Raw genomic sequence first — 17,412 nt, 5'->3', positions numbered from 1 at the left:
ATTTTAAACAAGAAATCAAGATATGCTAACCTTTGGCATTCCCCCTCTCACAAGACTTAAAACAATTAGCTCAAATGCTAAAGAAAGTGTCATCTAAGCACAGCATCCACTGCAGACATGAGTATTTCTGTTAAAGTCTGACTGCTGTGAAGACATGTATTGTTCTTCGAAGGGCAGCTGACCCAGCTGTGCCTGGCACAGTAGCTTGTTTGTACAGTCCTTAGTTTGGACAACTATATCCCAGGGAGAAAAGCCTCCCACAAAGATCAAAAACAAGACAGGGTCCAAAGCATAATCTCACAAGCAGCATGTCTGCACTCTTGTGTTACCAGCAATTAGTCTGCACACACCCTTACCAGCCCACATAGCAGTAGGGGAGGTACTGCAAAACTGAGTTTCCTGACACCTTATTGAACAACATCCTAAAGAGTTCTGGCCATGGAAACAGGAGGAGTAGACAAAATGAGGTTTGCATTTGAAAAGTGCTTTCAAGTCAGCACTTGCATAAATTCTTCAATCATAAGTTCAGAAGAACATATACAAAAGAAGCAAAATCAGAGAAACAGGATGTCAAACAGCAGCTCTGCACTGTGGGCTGTACCAGTCCTGCCCCAGTGGCAAACCTTCTAAGGTGTAGGACTGTTGCCACACATTCACAACCTGTGCTGGAACAGAGCTACTCATTACACAAATCTGTCTTCTCAGGCTCCACAGAATAGCAAGAAGTAGTCCACCTGCAAAGTTTTATTTAGAAACTTCATTTAATAATGTATTTATATTAAAACCATCTCAGACTTCATTTGAGAAAGCATTCCCTTACAAATGCAGCTGATGTTTCCTATTTCCTGCTTCTGCCTTTCATCATGCCCAAAGCAATGTAAACACTAAAAATGTTTGTAGGGAAGGAATCTGAGACTGGAAAGTACACTTAAACACCTTCAACTGGAATAGCACATATTTTATCCTAATGTAGTCATGGGCTTTATTTGCTTCTGCAGACAAGATCAATGGCCTCTTGCTCTAATAGGGTCTGAAGCAATTTTGATGTGATCTCACCCTTCTCTCCCTTTTATTATTTGAAATGCAAGCTAACCATAAATGCAATAGGGATGTTTCACATATCAAGAGTATTTAAGTAAGAATTTGAGGCAACCCCAGGCTCTGCAATAGCTTCACCTCTCCACACTGTTCTAAAAGAGATGCTAGGAGAACCCAGGCCAGAGGTATGCCTTGATTATCCCATTCAATCAAGGACTCATCTAAAAACATACTCAGAACAATGCTGAAATACAGGAAGTTTTACTCTGTCTGCCACAGCTATCACCTGGGGGGTACTGTGCACATTAGTTACCTCTTCCAGATCTGGCAGTACATTTCACCTTAGCTTCCTCACATACACCACCAAAAATGGAGGGGGATGCAGAGCAGGCTTTGATTTTTAAATACTTCAGCCACTAACTTTTAGAGTACATCCAACTTGGATGTAACCAAATTTCATAGAAAACAGTAGTGCCTTTTCATAGAAAAGTGAAGACGAAAGCATTCAATCATCCCACTTCCCACCACTGCAAAGAGCACTCTGACTCTTCCACTCTTTAAAAAGCAAAACCAAAACAACTTCTCAAGCACTGCCTTGGAATGCACGATCCCAAAAAGAAGAACAGACTTCTAGATTTGTTTCACTTACCAAAAAAGGCGCACAAACCCAAGTGAAGGTTGCCATTGCAGCAAGGTAAGCAGATTTTTTTAGGACTTTGAGTTCTTTCTGTCTGATCTCTAATACCTTCTCTCTGAAGGCTAATTCCCAGGCATAAAGTTTCAGAACTTTAATCCCATTAAGAATTTCATTCATCAGCTTAATTCTGTTGTCTTTGCTCTTCATTTGAGCCACCTAAAAACAACATTGCAAAAAGTAATTAGCAGAGCACAATACTTGGCAGAACCTCAAAGTTCTAAGCTTTGTATTTTGCAATGGCAAAATTTACCTCATCAAAAGCTTACTTAGGTTCCCAAGCAGGAAATCTGAGATGCTATCTGAACAAACAAATATGCAGAACTAACAAGATGTTTTAAACCAATTAGAAGAATGCTTCATAGAACTGAAAATGTGAACCAAAATCAAAACAATTGTGGCACTGGTGTAAGTGGGATTAACCATGTGTCAGGGAGCCCTGGGACTCAGGTTCCTCCTAGGTACAACATACAGTTAAAAAATAAGGCACTAAAATTAAGCTTCATCAATGTTCAGTTTGCATCTAACCTTAGACCAAACTTGGTTTTGCTTCATTTTCATCACTAGCAATGGCTTTCTGATGGTGCACCAAAGCAAAAAGCTTTCCATTCAGCCACAAGAAGAAAGTTCATTCTTCAGAGGTTTCCCTCTTCACACTAATGAGCAGTGCAAAGCTGAAATCATACTCTGACTCGGCACCAGCCAGAGCCAGTAGACTGCCCAAATACAGCTATCCCAGAGAGCTGTTCCTAGGGACAGTGTGGCTGTGGCAGTCTAGATATCCCCACTTCTTCCATCTGGGAACTAAACGCTGTGGTATATTTTGATGAACATCTAGAGCTAAGATTCATTTAGCTTATTCATTTATTTAGGCTTCATCTAAATAATCTCTGACATTCAGCAAATTCAGTTAATAGAGAGGTTTGTACCAGAAAGCACATGGTGGAGCTGTTGGAAGTAGTTTTTGCAATAAAAAAGCATGAGAGTTTTGTGCACTCTGTGTAACAAATTGATCCCTCTAAATAAAATGGATGTGGGATCAAAACCAGTTGACAACTAAAACTTCTCCTTCTCCATCCCTCCAGTAAGAAATCAAAACAAAACAACCAAGAACAAACCACACCCATACCCCAACACTGCAACCACCATCCTGGAAATGTGACTATTTCACACACTTAAGGTTCATTAGGAAGACAGTAGTTTATGTTTGCACTTCAGTTCTTAGGCAGCAAGTTAAAAATTCAACTCATTACAACCCAATGATCAGGCATTTTACGAAGCTGGCTAACCTGCTAGCTTAGTCTTAACTACTGCAAAGCTTCTAGATCATTATGGACAGACAGCAAGGCTGAAAAATACATCAGTTTGATTGTCCTGCATATACAACATCTCTGACCTTTCTTTCTCTTATCGTCTTTTAAGGGATTAATAAAGAGAGGGAAAAATATTTAAAAGGACCTCACAAACAATTCAATGAACAGAATATTTTTCTTAAAAGCACTCTATCACATATATAAAGGTTCTAACCTGATAGGTTTTTGTCTTCATTGCCATCACAGCATTTATCGGAACCAGAAGGATCATCACAGCCACACCTGCCAGCACTGAAGCACCTAAATTCTGAAAAGCACTGAATTGTCAGCATTTATGTAAACTCATTTTTTAAAAAATCTTGGGTCAAACTACCGCACATGCTACAGAAAAAAAATTCCCAAGTGGCTTTTCAATCTCTTCTTCCCGTTTAAAGAACAGCTATGGGAAGAAGAGGAGGATGAAGTAGCATCTTGGGTTGATGTTTACGTGCTTTGAGTTCTGAAACAAACATGTATATAGACAGGTACACACAGATACAGATCACTCTCTGTGTATCTATTGATACACACATACAGAGGTCTGTTCATGTTTTCCAGTTTTTGCTGGTTTGTTCTTCTGAGGCAGAGAGCCATGCAGGAAGCAAGCAACTTCCAGGGACTTTCACTGTCTTTCTGACAGACAGCGCAGAACAGGGAAGAGTCAGCCTGGCAACTGCCTGGACTAGAACAGCAACATCTCATGTGGCAACTCTCAGAGTGCAGAACCATGATCACTTTTCTTTAAATCAAGTAGCAAGTGAGATATCATAGGTGCTGCAATCCCCCAAAAGATAGTAGCTCCCATCTGCATCCTCCCCATGCACACTCAGAGACGTGCAAATTAAGAACTTTCTGCCTTCCATCTTTACAGCAGTGACAGAAGCAGCTCTAAGCAGCTTCTAAACAAGCAGCATGTTCTCCACACTGCTGCAAACACTGCAGCAGTCACGACTACAGCTGTCTGTAGTCATGAACACAGGAAGCAACACAGGAACTTGCCAAAGTCATAACAGGAAACAATGCACAACACTCACCTGCCACAGTAAGTACAGTGCCAGTATCACCTGCAGAGGTGCAGACCAAATCATATTTATGTAAGTAGCCAAGTCCATGAATCTCTGAGCATCCACAGACATCAGATTCACAATCTCTCCCACAGTAGAAGTCTTTCTAGCAGAATTTGTGATAACAAGTGCCTAGGTGCAAATTAAAAACAAGACAACATGAAGGAAGACTTCCTGATTTGCACTCTCTCCACAGAATCCAACTGCTTTAAAAATAACAAGCAACCTTTTTCCTGCTTCATATTCTGTTCACCCTGCACACCTTACAAATTGCAAGTTGTATAGTTTGAAGCAAGCAGCTGGGTTTCAACTAACAGAGTTAAAGGCAACAAGGGGTCTTCGGGGCTAGGGCTGGCTGGTGGTTCTGTTGCTTGGGGGGAATTGTTTGCTTGTTTTGGTTTTTAGCATAAGGAGTGGAATCTTCTTCACCTGTTACACATTTTTCTCTCACAGAGAAATTAGTCCACAGTTTTGTAAAATGTTCCAGCTTATTCCAAGATGAAGTGGCACTGCTGCTAAGTCCAAAATGAAGCTGTAAATGTAAATGTGTCTTAATTTCTGCACAAACTGAAGCAGTTTCACATCCTGAGTCTAAATGAGGCATGGCTTCTTGTTTGGCAGTGGGAAGAAAACGTGCCTAAACTTTAACTAGTAAATTAGAAAATTGCCCTACCTCAAAGGCTTTTTATGCATAAATTAGACACTCTGTTATTTCTTTTGAGTTAATAATTGGCCTGCAAGAGTCTAACTACTTCAATTATTCAAACTTCAGCAATGTATTCACACAGTCACCAAGAGGTACTGCTGTATATTTAAGGAAACACCTACCTTTCGATAGATTACACCAACAATAGCTGTTTTGAGCCTCATTCCAGTTACAAAGCAAATATGAAAATACTGGTGAAGAATCAGTGTCTGCAGACAGGCACAAACAAACAGTAGCCCCGTATAGAAGTAGCCTTGCCAATTTGGGGCAGCTTTGTTGTTTACAAAGTTGATCAGCAATCTGCAGAGACATTAATTAGTTCTCTTGATACAGGTAAATTAAAATGAAACGTCAAGGTTAAAACGCCAAATTATTCTGAACATTATATGGGTCATGCAAGCACCCAAAGTACCAAACTTAGATAAAACATTCAAGCAAACTTCTTAGAAACTGGAGATTATTTTATACTAGCACACATCACTCCCTCCTCCTAACAATGTACTACTTTAAAACACGAAGCATCATATACCATATATGTACAGCATTCTCTTGGAGATATACTAACAAGTCTTATATTCCCTCCAGCTGAAACACAACAGCTTGCAGTGGTTTTACTTCTTTTCACCTTGAAGAAATACAACTCCTACCCCCTCAGCTTTCTGTTGCTTCACACACTGTGACTTGTATTCCCACAGTCATTACAGGTCAGAATTAAATACACTGCTACTGTTGAATATGTTCCTGCCTGACTCTCCTAGTATTGGAAAGGAACACAAAAAGTCGGGGTTTTTTTTTAATTTTTTTTATATTTTCAGGCATAATGTTATAATCTGAAAACCAACGGACTAAAATCACCTGTGTGCATAGTCTCTAATTTGCATGATAATTCTTCCCCACTGAGCCAGCTGATGGTAAAGCAGCGTGGTGAGTGAAATACCACTGTGTTTTAAATTCTATCCACATACTTTTAATATAATAATGAAGTGTATAGGTCTTACTTCAGAATTTCTGGGCCTGCAAACATCAAGAGATCATGTGCAGCTTTAAACAGGAAGCTCATGAGAAAATATGGTCCAAAGGTTTTATATAACACCCTGAATAAAGATGCTTCAGAGCTCTTCTGAGACGGTTTTATAATCAAAGCTTCAGCTTCTTCTGTCACATCGCCATTTGAGCCACTTGGTTTTTGCTGCTTTTTGGACGAGTATAGCATGTTCACTGGCTGCCTGAAATAAGAATAGGTATGTAATGTTACCTTTATTCAGGAATAAACCAACTGGAAAAAAACACAGTATACAAATTAGATGTTTATGAGCTGTTTTTTTGCCCTTCTTAATAGTTAACTGGGCTTTACTGTCAGTCAAGCATCTTTTTAACTATACAACCATAGCTAAATGCACTGGCCATTCAGAAGTGCTCATCTTTGCAGGCAGAGGTAACATTTCTACTGAACCTCTCCTATAGGTCTGTCCTGGGAAATAAGGAACCGGGCCATAACCTGCATTAAGCTTAAAGATCAAAGGACATTATTATTCTGGATGCTCAACTTCAGTCCAGTACGCTCAGCTTCTATCAAAATCAAGGCCTCACTGTACCACCAGAGTTCAAAGACTGCCAGCCTCAGATTTATGCCAAGTCATCCCCAATGGACTTAACACATTCATTTCATATACCTGGCTTATGCCAAACTACATACTTACAAGTCTTTGAGGACAAGCTGTATGTAAAAATATACTGCTTAAGCAAGCAAGCAATCTTCCTTCAATGAAAAGGTACTTCTATTTGCTGCAGTAAAGGATGATGAAAGTAGGATGGAAACTGCAGGCACGCAGTCTTTCTAATTTTAGTCATCTGGTTTAGATGCCCAGGCTCCCTATATAGTCAAAGGAAAGAAATGAGCTTCTTGCTTTTACAACCTGACCTGTCCTCCCGAGGCCTCACTACCTGCAGACGGAGCCCAAGCTCCTCAACTACATGACTCAAGTTTGTGTGAAAACATCCCCTCCCGGGGGCAGGGGGGAAAATCAGCTTTGGACCATTAAAGGCTATGGGAAACTTGATGCAGCTCCTCATAAAGAGGACCACAACTCCTGTATGCACCTAAGGACAAGCACAGAGCTGCCAGCTGGGCCTTACGAAAGCAGGCCTGGTAACAGATGACAAACACCTCTAAGAAGAGGCTGAACAACTTGAGCTTTTGAACCTCCATGTCTTGGAAGAACTGCTAGCCAGGATGACTGAACTTACCTCTTGGTTTTTGCCCACTCTTTTGCCCAGTTTCTAGCCAAACCTGGCACTATCTCCTCCGATTTGTCCTCTTTATTTAATGACCACAAATCCTTGGCTTCCAAAGGTCTCCGGTAACCCTGAATCATCAACCTGTATTAGAAAGAATATATATGCTGTAAGATAGTGGCCATTACATCCAGTCCCAAAACAGCACCAGATCTTCACAAAAATGTTCACACTCTTAGCAACACAAGTCCAGATGCTAAAACAAACATCCTCCTGTGTTCATTGTGAGAATTAGACACCAAAACATCTAAGGATCCAGGACATGCCACTGAATTCAAATTTCAGGGCAAATAAAAAAAAGAAGAAATGATCTCATTTGAAAATCTGCCAGGCAATTAATATTCCCATGCGAACCAAGTTTCAAAATCTTTACTAGCCTCTAATTTTACAAAACAATTCCTTTCATCTAGCTTTCTGTTGGAACTCTGGCCAAGTACCAACCACAATTATACACCAATATTATTTTACATGTTTCTGTGTTTTAACTCACAAGAACATGCGTTGTGATCAAGTCATAAAGGATCACTAAAGCTAAGTTAACAAAAAAAAATACTGGGCAAAAAGCTATAGTTTTGAATGCTTCAGTTTCTAACTGCAGCAGATGATTTCTACCTTCTTATATATCCCAAAGGATTTTTTATTTTATTCTTTCAGCAAGTATACTAAAGATATACTGGCAAAATTTAGAATTACAAAAAAAAACCCTACAAAAATCTGTCTACAAAACAACCCTATCTACAAGACCTAATCTATCTACAAAACAACCAACCACAACAACCAAAATCATTGCATGATTATTGCTAATTTAACTCTGACAGCAGGATCCTAAAATGCCATCTCATTTTAACTGGTGTTTTATGCATCATCTTGATCTTACCCTGTGATCCACCAGAACGTGATTCTGGAAAGGAAAGAAGCACTGAACTCTGGACATGGATTCTAAAGGAGAGAAAAAGAAATCAGCCCACATACAAAGTGACAGATATAGGGCCAAAAGAAACAAACTACACAGGAAAAATGGTTTTGCAATGCCTTTTGTTTATAGTATTTTTACACATTACTAAACTTGCCATTTATGCTGTTGAGAGCTTGTTCAGAAAGCACAAGCACAGCTTCAAAGCTGTCAGCAGACCAGACCACTGGGACACAGGAATAGCAGTGCTCCATATCAACAATGCAACAAACAGTCAAGGAAATTGGATAAGACAATGCAAGCCAGTCTCTCAAGATGTCATGATCACTGCCTACCTACATCAGTGCAAGGTAACCTAGCATATGAGACCATATATATGTTAATTGATAGGTTAATTTGGTAGTTAGTCATAAATGAAGAACTTAGTTCTGCTGTTCCAGCAGTTATGTGCTTTGACTCCATCAAAACAGATGCACAAAAGGGAAAAAAAAAAAATCTAAGCTCCATAAAGTATCCCAAAACAGACCCTAAAATCCCTGCATCTAATTTATCAATAAGCATGGGAAACTTAAGTATCGAACAAGGTACACAGCCAGCTTGTGTTCTACATGGATCAGAGCAGAAGAAAGGGAGGCTGGAAGAATTCCAAAGGCATTAAAGGTCATTTACTTGCAGAATTTCAGTATAGATTTCTCTCTTCCCTCTTTCACTGCTGTGAACAGTATCTATAGAATTCTAAAACCAGCCACTCCTTTGGCACCCAAACCACTAGGATTTTTTATCATCCACTATAATTGCAGCAACTCAGGTATTTCTATCTAGAAAAGTCACCAATCATCATTAAAGAACAGCAATTAAAACAGCGACAGCCAAGTGTTCCCAAGATTTGCATTTTTCAATTTGTGCTTGTGCAACCTGGCTTCTCTGCTAAGTTATATTGAAGTGTGTGGCAACCAGGCTACCCCAGACAGACTCCCAGACTCCTGTGCTTCCTCTTCTTTACACAACAACTTTTTTTTGCAACTTGATCAGGAACAACAAAAGTATGAGACAGACACTTTTTGAAAGGGGTAAGAGTTACACAGTTCCAAATTATTTAAACACTTGCAATAAAATGACTGCAAGCAAATCCAATAGCATCACTTAATGAATAAATAAGTTTTGAAATTCACATAAGTTTAAACAAAAAAAAAAAAAAAAAAACACACACTGAGCAGGGATTGGGGTGCAAAACTTCCAGCCTTCAGCCATGCTGACAATCCTGACAAACAGATTTCTATTTCAGCAAATACAGGCAACACTTTCAACTTCAACAACATATAAAAATATTCTGAGCTTTACTTAAAATACTGTATTACTTTTTTCCTTTATAATTTTTTTCTAAATCTACTTGCAGGTAGAAACTCTAAATTCAGGAATTCACTAGATTTCATACTACTAAAACCTTGAATTCAATTGCATAAATTGAAAGTTTTAAAACATTAAAACACATCAGATTATTGTTCAGATAATACTATTTTTGATAAAATTATGTAGTTATCACACAAAGAACTACTAATCCTACTGACATTCCTGCCAGATAGAATGAAGACAACAAGTTGTAACAAATCCCAACTTACTTAATTTAAACAAACTAAAAATGAGACAAAACACTTCCACTTCTATGCACATCAGCATCTATATCTCTGAAATTTCACTGTCATTTTTGGGCTTAAGTAAACATATAGTAAGATTTTACCCAAGATGTACAAAGAATTCTGTTTGGAAAATGCCTGGCAGAAAGGAATAAAAGAGACTTTAAGATGGATTAACTTGACTTGCTTTGTTCTTCTCCTCAGCATAACATTCAACGAACACATCACTCATGACAAAAGGTTAAAATTCAGTCTACCCTATTTCCTCACATACTCCTAGAAACGCTCAGGACACAAAAAGAAACCCTGTGGTCTCAAAGCACCATGTAATTACTGTAACCATGATCAAAGCAGAAAAAAAGATTTCCATAAATCAGCAGTAGCCTGTCAAAAACATTTAATCCCCGAACGAGATGAAAAGAACCCAGAGATGAAGAGGATCCAAAGACTCTTCCCACCAGGCATACGCACAGAGACTACCTGCCAGTGGCAGTGCAGGGCACCACTGGCACACTGGATACAAACGGAGAAGGGAACTGTGCAATTCAGTAAGTGCCACTGGTTAGGGACCTTTTCCACGGTCACAAAATCACACATTTCACCCCCCTCACCCCTCACACATTTCACACATCCCTTTGTCAGTCAATACCACCCAACATCAATCAAACCAGAACTTGCACCTTACAACAACACAGAACTGAGATTTCTCAACTTGGCACATCCAAACTCCAGGCAGTGACAGGTGTCACTCCACTGTGACTCAGGTGGTCTAGCCCAGGGCTACAGAAGCAGTTATAATGATCCAGCATCCCCTGGGTCACTTTAGATCCATGCCAGATAGCTAGCACATATAATTAAGAACACATGCAAAAAAAGATAGTGTCTAGCTAAAATTAAATTTCTACATGCAGGCCACCCTCTAATATTAACTGATCCTGCAATTGAGCTGGTTAAATTTTTGCTTAACACAAGGAAGTTAAATATGGAAACGAAATGTAGCGTCTTCCCCACCTTCCACAGGAAGGGAATACACATCCCTCTGAGTTAGTGCCTACTGAACGGTATCAGGTGACCAGGAGAACAGCATTTCAAAGCAGCATTTCCCACTGACTGCCAAAAGCACCACTGAATATACATATGTATGACCTAACCTTCAGGAACGACTCTAACAGTATTTTGCTCTCTCTCTTAATTTCAGTCCTCCCCAGTTTGCATTTTATAGGCTTCACCTGCTGCATCACCAACTACAGAGCAGAAAGAACACTCCACTGCAAACAAGTCAACAAGATTTGAATTATCTGGCATCTGGCAGACTACGGCCTTATAACCTATTGTACAGAACACTGCATGCATGATACTCAGCACTCAGTACAGACTGAAGACTTACAGGATCATTTACTGTTTCAGAAAACAGAGGTGGTCGTTCTGGAAAACAACACAAGATGAGCTGTACAAGTAACAGGACAAAGTAGATGCAGAAGGTGACGTTACGAAATGCATACACTTCAGCACCCTGCAAAGGAAGGTAATGTTCAAATTAGAATGCTCAAGGAATTTCTTTAAAACATGTTACTATTAAACAAAGCAGCTCCTTACTGTAAATTCTGAAAGCTACATACATGTTACACTATCCACCCCTATGCAAATTAAAGTTCACATCTACTTCGGTAAAGGGAAGGTAAAGAGAGGAGGGGGAGAAGATGAAAGAAATCATTTATTTTTAATCAGTAATTGCCATAAACACACAAGCATGAACTTCTTTCATAAATAAATTCTCTTTAAGACACATTTGTACAAATACAACATGCTCCAATTTGAAGTCAAGGTATTCTTTACAGGAGCAAGGCATTTATGAGCTGGGTAGTAGGGAGTTTTCAAAGCAAATTTGTTAATCAGTATGCATGCAGAAAATAAGAATTAGAAGAGCATGATTTAGATGACACTTTGTTACGTTGTGCTCACACTCCAGAGGTTTTTCAGTTTTTTAGACAAGGACTGACAAAGCATAAGCCACACAAATCAAAGCACAGGGATGGATGGACTCCCACCCACAAACCAGTGAAATCCCACTCCCAACATCTCAACACAAAAGTTGCCTGAAGGTTCTCAAAATCCACAACATGGCTTCAGCTCCACAACTAATCTGATATTTGAGGTGGCCTTACTATAAAGCAGACCAACATAAAAGCATTTAACTTGTACACTTTCACTTTGTCTCAGCAGATGTGACCACACCACCACTAAATCAAGTGTTTCAGGAAATCCACTGTACAATCAACAGGAAGACGACAAATGCCCAGAACAGTTTCACATCAAAGACTATACACTTTTCTTACACCCAACCAGACATCTCCTTTCTGGAACAGCTAGTAAAATTTTCTTGGCAACTCTTGCTACAGTTAAGATCACTAAGAACACCACCGGTGTTTCAAAACAAAAGCCATTAAGTCTTGCTTGTTTGGCTTTATAACCCAAGGAATGAAGGTACGATGAATGGATCATTAACTGACTTTGACTGCCAGAATTAGCAAGCACCTACTCTAGTATTGCTGCATTTGGGATTATTTTCAACTGAATGAGGCTAGCAAGCACTTACCTTATTTAAGGCATGCATTATTTTGGATCTAAAAACCACTGTGGCACATGACAATGAGATGAGCCAGAAAATCATCATTACACCTGAAGACTGGACTCCTTTTATTCTTTCATACTGTATTAAAAATGTGGCAAGCAACTGTGGACAAATAAGATAAAAACATATTCACAAGCTTCAAGTTTTACAGTACACATATACAAGGTACTGCATTAAAGTATTCTTACTTAACATTTCAAATCCAGTAACTCCCAGACACTCTAACACCCAAATATTTTAAAAGTAATTTTAAAATACATTTAAATGGGATATTTTCTGGAGCAGTAAAGATAAGTGAACAAAAAAATTGAAAAGGAATACACATTATATGGAAGTAAATAACCACAGACAAAAGTACTGGCAAAAGCTGCCAATCTTTATTTCTTTACTTTTCTTTTTCTGCATCACAAACTCACACACAATTATAGTGACACTATAACCTTTCCAATTATTTCCTGACTAATTATTTTTAAAATAAAAAGACTTCTTTCCATACAAGCCACAATGCCAAACAGCACTGACCAAACATGACTCTATTTCTGTATTTTCTGTTTTCAGAGTCCTTTAGGGAGCTGGTAGAACTTTGGAATCTTACTTGGCTGCTGCAACATGCATTTGCAATCAGCCTGACAAAAGCCTGACAATTGCATTATTAAATGACCACAAACTATTTAACAGTTCTTGCACCTGTCAACACGTTTCAAGGTGGTTGGGTTTTTTTGGGTTGTTGTTTTATTCTTATTATTGATATTGGGCTCCTTGTGTTCTGTCTGTCCCCATCTTGAGTACCATCTTTAATCATCACCATTGCAAGTCTGTAATAAATGTAAGGCAACTGACAAGAAATGAACAGCAAGGAATTTTCCTTGAAACACAGGCTGCAAAGATACCGGTGTGAAAACAGACAATACTTGCATGTCTAGGCAGGAGGAGTTAGCTGGGGACACCCATGTGCCTCACATGGCATTTAAGCCTTTCCACTGTGCCATCAAATGTAACAGAAGAAAAATGCACTAAAGAACGTCACATGCAGAAGAATAGGGCACTTAAAAATGTAATGTCTTCGACAGTCTTTTACCAAGTTCAGTGTGGTTTGTATTAACTAGGCTTAATCAGCTGTCTTGACTTGATTCCCCCACCCCATGCTTGAGCTGAGCTAGTAAAGGAATGTTAGTTCAAGCCTAACAAAATACAGCAAGACAACTAGCAGTGGCTCGTGTGCTGACACACGACGCGCTGCACACAGCAGGGTTTGAGGGCTTTGCTTTCTTTTGACAAAAAATTAGAAAGAGACATTTCAGAGTCAGTATTACACAGTTCAACTGCAAATTAAGTCTTTATGTAAAAACTGTAGCTTAAAGAATTACAACACTGTGAATACTAATAAGTGTCGTGTTGCTATGGCTTTAGATGAACAAAGGCCAAAACAGAAGAACTTACCATTGTTATACCCAATACTGTTGGCCTCACGAGAAAAAATGGAGCTCGAAAAATATTTTGACTTCTTTCCCAGAAAGAGTAGAAAAGGTCTGCCCAGCAGACTATCCAAAGTACTAAGCCCAAGGCCTGCAATACAAAAATGTATTTCATACATCAGTTCATATAGATTAAGCAGCAAAATATATGCATGACACTAGATATTATGTGCTAGTAGAAGAGGAATCATAATCAGATCATCTATTTTGGGCAATTCTACAACACACAGAATAATAATTTGGCTTTATCTAGTGGATCGTCACCAGAAGAAAAAAAGTTTACTACTTTTTAGTACCATATAATTCAGTGTATTATGAAGCAGAAAGCTGCTGAATCTCACTCCTGAATAACCAACTGCAGAGACAAACACTCTCCAATATACCATGCTATTACAGTCCTTCTTAAAACTTTTTACTTATTCTACAAAGAAGAAATAAAAGTAAGAAAACATTAAGAACCCATTTCACAATAGAAGTGAAACAGAACACCTGCAAGACCTCTAGAAACGACACTGTGTAACTTCAGAAGCTGACAGGATAAAAAATCCTTTCTATTATTGAAATAAAGATTGAGTTAATTCTTTAAATAAGTCTTCTCCAACTGGTCTTACAAAGGATTTGTATGATTTATTGCGACATCAGAGTAGATTTCAGAAAGCCTACTGGTAAAAGGGCAACAGAAACATGTAAGGCTTGCAGATCAAACAAGCAGAATAAGTAAATTACAGCTGAACTGCACACAGAGGTCAAGACTGCTGCTCCAGATAAGCTTAACAAGTTCTAGTTCTAAAAAGTCACAAACCGTTTTGGCTTTGTTGAGGTTCGACATTTGTATGTATCCCCTGTCATGACAACGAAGGTGTAAGAAGTACACTGGGAAACAGAGCCATAGGTAAATGCAAGGGATCCAGACCAGGACTGTGTTCTGAAAGCACTGGGTGAAGTCTGGATTTTCTGTGTGCCATGTCAGATTCCAATCCTGGGGAGAGAAAACAGAATGAGTTAAAGCAAATAGAAATTCAGTATTTAAAAAATTATATAGCCACTATCTGCCTTATTCTCTCGCTCTTCTTGGGTATTAATGCAAGTTTAAATAAAGTTGGTTCCATTCTGTGATGTATCTCATTTTACTGCACTTTTTGTAGCTCAGAAGCTTTAAACCTTCACAAGATAAAATTAGTGTCACTTTTGTTGGTTATACACAGTTCCCGTAACACATAACTCACTCAAATGTAATACTGGGATCTTTAACAGTACTTATCAGGATCTGTAGCAGTATTAATCAAGGATTTTCACATCATCATTGCAGAACAACATCATCACAATTCTGGCTATCTCCCATAATAACCTCTGTACACAGATGTATAAATACTCACATACTCTGCATCCTCAAATTTCCGTGCCAAGATATTTTTGCAGCAAACAGTTGAGACTTTCTGATAATTCCTAACAATAGGGCACAGAACTAAGTCCAAGTCTTGCCCTTCCAGCCCATTTCCCAATCAATAGTGCAAAAACGTAACTCAATATAATTCAGTGTTTTTCTATTTCTCCCAACACAATTCTCAAAAAAAAGATAAACCACCACAGAGTCAGAACAGAACCGGCACTTCGACTAACAAAACTATGATCACTACTTCCAAGACTGGTACAAGGGCTTTTTACAATGACAGGCTATTTAGTAAAATGAATTTTCATATCATATTTATGACTGGCTTGAGTTACGGAAATCCCTTGCAGGAAATTTTATCTTAAAATTGCTGACTTTACTGTAAAATTATCACAAGGGACACTTCCTCTCAAGTGCTGTAGATTTCTCACTCTCCAACAGAATGATGGAGATAACGAGATACCACTGTTGCAGATGGACTGCAATATTTAATAGCCAAGCATAGCACACAGGCTTCTCTTTAAAAGCCACACAGCCTGAATTAGCAGTCCCAAGCCCAAAAGTTTGTTAGCTAGTGACATTTTCAGTTGCAAAGCTTTTTTCCCCACAGTTGCACAGGGTACAGCTGCACAGAATACAAATGCCACAGCTGGGACATAAGGACAGTTAGTAATCCTTCTCCATAAAAGCTTGAGCTGGTCACAGAAATAAATGCCACTATCCACATTTTATAGATGAGAAAACAGAACCAAAAGGAGCTGTAGTGCCTGTCCCCTCTATTTCAACATCAAAACTAGAAACAGATCCCGCTGCTCAAAATCGCCACACTTTGATCCTTATTTGACCCCATCTTCCACTGATTGCACAGTTTCAAACAATTACAAAGAGAGAAAAACAGGTCTAAAGAGAAAGAGAAGATAGAACTTGCAAAAATTTCAATTTGAGGCTAACCAGACATCATAGAGCAGGTTTCCCCTTAAGTTTGACCATTGTATATTAAGATGTTCTGTTGTTTGTTTGTTGTTGTAGGTTTGTATTTTTAAGGGGGGGAAAAAAAAAAGCACACTCTTTTGAAAATTTATTAACAAAAATACTTCCCTTCCCCACTTCCCTCTCATTTTGTCACAATCTAGGCCTTTTCTCAGTTAGATACGACAGAGCAGATGCACAGGATACAGGACTGTTATTTTTTTCCTCTAACTACACAGCATTCTAAAAATTCTTCTCACTTCCTGGAACTTTTAGTGACAGTTTACGAAAAAATTTTTAAACCGTCCAAACTTAATACAGCAAATTCAAGGAAATTAACACTGGTAAGGCATAAACCCGTGCAGATACAATTAAAACCCAGTCAGGAATGAGTCACACAGGCTGCTCCCGAGGAGGCAGCGGCTGCGGGACATTGCGGGCCACGTGTTGTTGCCGCTTCCCGAGCACAGCGCAGCAGTTTCAGCTGAGTCACCCTCACACCCCGCCAGGGCACAACTCCTCCTGGCTTTCTAAGTCCCAGCTGCTCCGCTCCAGCACAGGAGCCAAGAAAAAGTCTTATGACTCTGCAGAACAGTTTACAATTCACAAATTAAGATAGTTAATATGATTATACAAATAAACTGACAGGATGTAATCAGCTCTACGAACAAACGAGCACTGACATCATTTTACTGCGTAAATATTTGGAGTTCTACACACTGCATAAGGAAGTTACTATCCCCTTTTTCAGTCTTTTTAAATGCTTGCTGTAAAATGAATCAGGCAATTAACAGAAAGGACAGGCCATTTAATGCACTGCCATGTGGCTCAATAAAAGTGCTGTATGTGTAACTGCTGTGCATATTGTATATGTCTTTAGAAAGTCCTACAGGCAATCTTTCATTTGACTTCTCTATCTGTAAGTTATCTGGAGGTGTTTTGGCATGAAAGGCAAGAGGGTATGATGCAATGATACTTCAGGGTTAAGAAAAGAGTCAGGACCAAGAGGCAGGTTAGGGTAAAATTATTGCTAGAATTTAAGAGCTACAGCAACATCAGTGTATCTTCCTCCACATTGATCCTGGATTCGATACAGAGACTGCTGATACCTAATAGGAGATTGCTTTGCTTAAATACCCTACTTTTCTCTGTACAAAAGAAATGGTGACACACGTGAGGTGCAGAAGCCCTTCCCATTTTACATTCAATTCAGGTGACTAAAGGCAAGGAAAACATGCAGGAAGAGAGAC

At 39.0% G+C, this 17,412-nt stretch overlaps 1 protein-coding gene across 1 annotated transcript in view; it reads right to left on the bottom strand.

Annotated features, from left to right (window-relative positions):
• The window catches only part of LOC103773980 (multidrug resistance-associated protein 1), a gene marked incomplete at its 5' end in the record, with an annotated part of 21,234 nt that extends 6,452 nt beyond the window's left edge, over nucleotides 1–14,782 (bottom strand). Inside the window, 11 exons of the mRNA XM_008941362.1 lie at nucleotides 1,688–1,891; nucleotides 3,260–3,352; nucleotides 4,119–4,280; nucleotides 4,977–5,154; nucleotides 5,853–6,080; nucleotides 7,102–7,233; nucleotides 8,027–8,088; nucleotides 11,084–11,209; nucleotides 12,293–12,430; nucleotides 13,769–13,894; nucleotides 14,606–14,782. Coding sequence (XP_008939610.1) covers nucleotides 1,688–1,891; nucleotides 3,260–3,352; nucleotides 4,119–4,280; nucleotides 4,977–5,154; nucleotides 5,853–6,080; nucleotides 7,102–7,233; nucleotides 8,027–8,088; nucleotides 11,084–11,209; nucleotides 12,293–12,430; nucleotides 13,769–13,894; nucleotides 14,606–14,782 — 1,626 coding nt within the window. The remainder of the gene's footprint in view (nucleotides 1–1,687; nucleotides 1,892–3,259; nucleotides 3,353–4,118; nucleotides 4,281–4,976; nucleotides 5,155–5,852; nucleotides 6,081–7,101; nucleotides 7,234–8,026; nucleotides 8,089–11,083; nucleotides 11,210–12,292; nucleotides 12,431–13,768; nucleotides 13,895–14,605) is intronic.
• Between the last annotated feature and the right edge of the window lie 2,630 nt (nucleotides 14,783–17,412).

The sequence above is a fragment of the Merops nubicus genome, unplaced genomic scaffold, assembly GCF_000691845.1.
Source record: "Merops nubicus isolate BGI_N331 unplaced genomic scaffold, ASM69184v1 scaffold20405, whole genome shotgun sequence".
In the NCBI taxonomy this organism is placed as follows: Eukaryota; Metazoa; Chordata; class Aves; order Coraciiformes; family Meropidae; genus Merops; species Merops nubicus.
The sequence above is the reverse complement of the archived record's forward strand: the minus strand, read 5'-3'. Positions and strand labels throughout refer to the sequence as shown.